Source organism: Dermacentor variabilis, chromosome 5, assembly GCF_050947875.1.
Source record: "Dermacentor variabilis isolate Ectoservices chromosome 5, ASM5094787v1, whole genome shotgun sequence".
NCBI lineage: Eukaryota > Metazoa > Arthropoda > Arachnida > Ixodida > Ixodidae > Dermacentor > Dermacentor variabilis.
Window position 1 is genome coordinate 128,421,906 of NC_134572.1, and position 6,552 is coordinate 128,428,457.

The 6,552-nt window shown below is 50.4% G+C and overlaps 1 protein-coding gene across 1 annotated transcript; it reads left to right on the top strand.

The window, feature by feature from the left end:
• The first annotated feature begins 1,850 nt into the window (after window positions 1-1,850).
• Window positions 1,851-2,237, top strand: LOC142583642 (uncharacterized). Its single transcript, XM_075694135.1, has one exon. It carries the CDS (start codon window positions 1,851-1,853, stop codon window positions 2,235-2,237), a length of 387 nt encoding a protein of 128 aa, XP_075550250.1.
• Window positions 2,238-6,552: the final 4,315 nt, after the last annotated feature.

Here is a 6,552-nt window from a genome sequence, read left to right on the forward strand (position 1 = left end):
GTGATTGGCAACCGGCGTCCGAAAGCGAAATACGGCTTTTCCCTGGGGACGGGTCTCCGGTGCCCAGAGTGGACTCGCTCCGAATATTGGGGATATATATCGAGTTTAACGGTACCAATGGAATCGCACTCAGAAAGATCACCGCCAAGGCGGAGAGTGCTCTCGGCCTCACTCGGAGGATCGCCAACAGGCATCGGGGAATCAAGGAAGACAATCTCATCCGCATTATGCATGCTTTTGTTCTCTGCCACCTTTCACATTCGGCGGCCATGCATAATTGGCATGTTGCAGAGAGGAACAAGCTCAATTCACTCATCAGAAAGGTCTTTAAGCTTGCCCTCGGCGCACCTGTAAGCACCCACACCGAAAACCTGTTGAAGCTCGGAGTCCACAACAAGCTCGAAGAAGTTATCGAGGCACAAGAGCACTCACAGCTGCTCAGGCTATCCGGCACCCCGACGGGCCGCAAGATACTCGACGAGATGGGCCTCAATCCTGTCGATCAGTGCCCCGACGCCGTGCGGATTCCCAGCGACATCAGGTCTCAACTGCACATCGCGCCCCTTCCCCGCAATATGCACCCCGCAAACAACGTCGGCAGACATCGCGCCAAGGGTACAGCTCTACTCGAGCATGTCCGCAATAACCACATTGAGGCAAACTTCGTGGATGCCGCGGCATATGTCCAACAAGAGGCATTCGCCGTCTCCGTCGTAGACTCCAATTCAAGGCTCACTTGCTTCGCTACGGTACGCACTTCGAGGCCCGTTGTATCCGAACAGGTTGAAATCGCACTGGCTGTGCTCGATGGTCGCAGAGAGGCAATATATATTGATTCTTAGGCAGCTATTAAGGCCTACCAAACCGGTATGGTCTCCCCCCAGGGCCTCCGCATTCTCCAAAGCGCCAAAAGTATCCCTCCGCATTCTCTCATTTGGTTTCCCGCTCACTTGGGGTAGATTGAGGGTTCTCCCTCTAACCCTAACGAGGGCGCACACGAGGCCGTGCGAGGACTTACTGAACGCACCGCCTCATCAGTCCCCCTGCCCCGCGGGGAACCCTTGCTCACGTTTAATGAAATCACTACACACAACTATCTGTCAAGACGGGTATTCCCTCTCCCGCACCCCGCCTTATGCAGGGCGCGGGCGGTTACTGAAGAAACTGCCAACTTTAGCTTCATTCTTTTCGACAACGGGAACCCCGTACTCCTCCCAACTCGCTCGGCAACGGGCATCCCTATCGAAATAAAGTTTAGTTCTTTTGTTCACCTCAAACGAAGCAGTCGGTTCTTTTTTGACCTGCCATAATTTCCTCAATATTTGGTGCCGAAACCCGGGAGAAACGATCGAACTTACCATTGAGGCAACGAGGTCAACAGACGTCGACACCACAACGAGCTCGGGGAAAACCAGCAATGATCCTCGGGCAGAAAACAGTCGACGAGGCGCGCCTTCAACGGCAAGGCCTAACGACGCCATACCCAACCGAAACCGACACCACGACTCAAGCCCCATCGCGGTAAGCGAACTGTAAACATTGATGCCACGATGGAACGGCTCAAACTGAAAAGAAGTGCATTGAGAACTCAACTGACTAAACGTATTTCTGAAGCTGACTTATTCTTGGAGAGTCATGCAGACCAAGGAGCTCTTAATGTATTGTCTGCGAGGCTTAGCGCCCTCCAAATACAGCTAAATGAGGTGGTCGCAGCCATCGAGCCTTTAGTGCAAGACCAAGACGCAGAGCAAAATTATGTACGGACCATAGAATACAACGACCGTATCGTCGCACACATGGCAAAACTCCGCCAAGCAGCAGAAAAAGACCTGCTAACAAAACAAGCAGATATGGCGGCGACGCGGGCGCAGACCGACAGCCCTCCGGCGGGGACAAAGTGCAAAGTGAAACTGCCGAAACTCGAGTTACAACGATTTAGCGGCGCCGCCACGGAGTGGCAGTCCTTCTGGGAGCAGTTCGAGCAAGCGGTGCACGGAAACGACGGCCTCTCCAACGCCGAGAAGTTTCTGTACTTGCGATCGGTGCTTTCGGAAAAAGCTGCAGCGGCCATTGCCGACATTCAAGTGACTGGGGCAAATTACACCACTGTCATCGAACTTCTGAAAGAGCGCTTCGGTCCACGAGACGTGCTGATTCAACAACACCTGACTCAGTTACTCGGCTTGCCACCGGTACAGAAAGAAAAAGGAGCACATCGGCCTACGTCGACTCTATGACCACCTGCAACGTAATATCGCTGGTCTCATGGCGCTCGGAGTCAAAACATACAGTTACGGCGCCCTGCTCTCCTCCGCACTCCTGCGAATGCTGCCAACGGATCTTGTTGTCGGATACCACAAAGGACTTTCTGCTGCAAGCAAAGATGACGGCATCAGCATCAAGAGTTTGCAAGCTTTTCTTAAAACAGAAGTAGGGAGCCGGGAAAAGGCACTGCAACCTGGTAATCTCGCTGCTAGAGAAACAAAACATCGAGGCAAAGAACAGAGAAAACCTCAAAAAGGGTCAGCAGCTTCTCTTCTTTCTGCGGGTGCTTCGAAGCAGTCCGCTCCATGTGCATTCTGTGCTGCAAACGATCATGCGACTTGCAATTGTCAGGCGAAGATCACATTGGATGAAAAGAAGAAAAGGCTCAGTGCAGCTGGCCAGTGCTTCCGATGCTGCCCAAAAGGGCACACTTCAAGGGAATGCCGCAGCCAAATAATAAAATGCAAAGAATGTGGCAGAAGACATCTGACTCAGATGTGTGACTCGACATGGAAGCCACCCGAGAAAAAAGCCACAGAGTTGCACTCTTCGACAGAAAAGAAATCTGAAAAGGTACTAACTGTGCTGCTCCAAACAGCTCAAGTATGGGCAGAGGGACGAAGAAGAGCGCTCACTCGTCTGCTCTTTGACGGAGGTAGCCAACGGGGCTTTGTCACTAAAAGACTTTCACATGAACTGCAACTAGAGGTCGTAGGTGAAGAGGACATCACAATCTACCCATTCGGAGGAGCAGGAAACATAATCAAAGACAAGCGCAGAAGAGTAAAAATTTGGCTAAGAAGTCAATACGACCGTAAAGAGCACTCTATCGAAGCTCTGGAAATACCGGAGATCTGCTCTGATCGGCTTCATGTTCCTGAGGACATCCTAAAAGAGGTGCAAGCGGACATGGATGAACTGGCAGATATGACTTTTGCGCCAGCCCATTTGATGGGAAGCGGTATCGACATTCTTATCTGTGCTGACTATTATTGGACTTTGGTGTGTGGTGAAGTCAAGAAGCTGCAAGGCGCACTAGTGGCGGTAAAGACCGAATTTGGCTGGACTCTACAAGGAGCGATTCCGAGCAGTAGCTCAGCTGCCTACTGCTCAACCGTGGCAGTGCTTCGTGCCGGAGTGTTCGCCGACACAACCAGCTTGTCCAAGGAGCATAAATCGTTCTGGGAACTTGAGATCATTGGAATTATCGACTCTTGTGCCGAAACAAACGAAGAAAGCGAAGAAGTCATGAGCACATTTTCGGCAACGGTAGAGAAAATGGACAAGCGCTACGAGGTAGCACTGCCCTGGAAACCCTTGAACATGCAACTCGCTGACAACAAAGTTGTTGCAAAGAAGCGCTTGACTAACCTCACGAAGAAGTTAATGAAAGAAGAGACGACACTGATCAAATATAACGAGGCTATCCGTCAGTACCTGGAACAAGGGTTCGCAGAACGACTTCCATGGCAAGAGAGCAACAACGATGTAAGCAGATTATACTACATGCCTCATCGTGCAGTTTTTAGACCTGACAGCCTTTCGACCAAGATTAGAGTCGTCTTTGACGCATCTTCTCACGATGCAGGTTGTATATCTCTGAACGAAGCCCTAGAACCAGGACCGAACTTGAATCCAGATTTACTTAAGGTTTTGCTGAACTTCGAAATTCATCGTATAGGATAAAGTGCAAACATTGAAAAAGCATTTCTGCAAGTTTCGGTGCAGCCGGCGGATCGCGATGCCCTCCGATTTCTCTGGTATGCACATCTTCCAATGAAGGAAGACCCAGAGCCTCCTATTGAGGTCTGGAGAATGACACGTGTCCCTTTTGGCGTGACAAGTAGTCCATTCCTCCTCGCAGCCACCGTGCGCCACCATTTCTCCACGACAGGAGATTATCCAGAAATAAGAAAAACAATCAGTGAGAGCCTTTACGTGGATTACCTCATAACAGGAGCGAACACAGTGGAGGAGGCTACAGATTTCTACCGAGGGGCACTAGATGTCATGAATCGAGCAAACAGACACTGCGTAAGTGGAACTCCAATTCCTAGAAGCTGCAACACCTGTTCAACGACGAAGGAACCGGATGCGCCCTTGGCTACGTGGAATGTCCAACAACAGGTGTCTCATGGGCCCTCGGACTTGTATGGGATAAGGACAGAGATCACCTAGCATTTTCCATGGAGGCCATCTTAGATTTCCTAGACCGAAACAGCAACACCAAACGATTCATTCTTCAAGCATCGGCTCGTATATATGACCCACTTTGTCTCATTTCTCCGGTCGCAGTTACAACCAAGTTGATGTCTCAAACACTGTGGGAATTGGGTATTGAGTGGGACGCCCCTCTGCCTGAAGAAGTCAAAGCAGCTTGGACGAAGTGGCACACCCAGCTACACCATTTAACGGGCATAACAGTATGAGACGATATGGTAGCTTATCCAACGATAGCCGGAAGGAAGTGCACATCTTCACAGATGCCAGCCCCGGAGCTCACGGCGCAGTTGTATATTTGCCCGTCTCCGGGGTCAAGGAAGCAAAGGTTACTCTGGTCGTCTCAAAGTCCCGAGTAGCACCGATTAAAAGAATTTCTCTTCCAAGACTGGAATTGATGGGCATGGTGATAGGTGCTCGACTGAGGGAATATTTGGAGGGGTCACTGAGCCTTCCAATAGCCAAATGGTATCTGTGGACTGATTCATCTATTGCGCTGCATTGGGTGCGAGGTCCCGCACAACAATGGAAACCCTTTGTCGCCAACAGAGTGTTGGAAATTCAGCAGCGATCGGACCCAGACATCTGGAATCACTGTTCTGGGATCGAAAATCCCGCCGACCTTTTGACAAGGGGAGTCACACCTCAGGCACTCAAGTAGAGCTTACTTTGGTGGAATGGGGGACCTGCTTGGCTTTCGAAGCGATCTACTTGCTGGCCAAGGCATGAAGGCACCGCTGACATGATCATCGCACAAGAGGAAAGAAGAACCCTTCGCGTTCACAACGTGACTTTAAAGGAATCTGTCTTCTTGCCTCTGCAGAAATATAGCTCCCTCTCTAGACTGGTTCGAGTGACTGCCTGGGTTTTCTGATTTTTCCACAACGCGAAGCACCCCGGCCAAAAATACGAGGGACCTATTACGACAGAGGAAGTTCAAAAGGCAGATACTAGTTTGATTCTTCAAGTACAATTCGAGGCGTTCCAAGAGGAACTCTAGTGTCTTCGCCGCTCAACACGCATGCCAAGCGATTCCCCGATACGTGATCTCAGCATCATCTACGACGACGATGGAGTGCTGAGAGTGGGAGGAAGGCTCAATGCAACCGAGTTGTCTTACAACGTGAAGCATCCTGTTATCCTACCGTCAAGACATCCCTTCACAGAGCTGACGATCAGCGCCACCCACCGCCGTCTCCTACATGCAGGCGCACTGGAGACTCTTACCGAATTGAGGGAAATGTGCTGGATCGTGCGGGGAAGCCAAATGGTGAAAAAAGTGCTTAACAAATGTGTGACTTGCAACCGTTTCAACAGCCGAGCTGTTACTGAGCCAGTCGCTTCTCTGCCTCGTGAGAGGGTGACACACCCTTCGATGTTACCGGTGTAGATTTTGCTGCCCCACTGAACACAAAGGATCAAGGAAATAACCGGAAGTCTTTCATCGTTATTTTCACATGTGCAGTGACCAGGGCAATACACCTTGAATTGTTGACCGACATGTCCACCTCAAACTTCCTGATGGCGTTCCGAAGATTTATCTCGAGAAGAGGAGTTTGTCGAGTGATCTTTTCTGACAAGACCAGGACATTCCAGCGCGCTTCTAAGGATCTAAGGCAACTATGGACAACAATAAGAGGAGAAGAAATTCATAATTTCTTCACAAGCCACCAGATCCGCTGGAAATTAATAGCTGAGAAAGCTGCTTGGTGGGGAGGATTCTAGGAAAGAATGGTTCAGTCCGTAAAAACATCTTTGAAGAAAGTCTTGGGAAACAGCTACTGCAACTTTGAAGAGCTCACGACAATCCTAAATGAAATCGAAGCTGTCATCAACTCTAGACCCTTGACCTACGTCTACATGGAGGTGAGTGAACCCGAACCTCTAGCACCATCGCACTTTCTAGTGGGAAAGCCACTGACCACTCTTCCTGACAGTGGTTCCACTACAGAGGTGGCTCAGCCCTCTGGTCAACTCACTCGTCGCTGGCACTACCGACAAAGGATGGTCGACCAATTTTGGCGTCGCTGGCAAAAGGAGTGTCTGACGAGTCTCCGGTCAGCACAT

Coding starts and splice junctions, on each gene's coding strand:
- LOC142583642 (XM_075694135.1), top strand. CDS start 1,851: ATGGCGGCGACGCGGGCGCAGACCGACAGCCCTCCGGCGGGGACAAAG.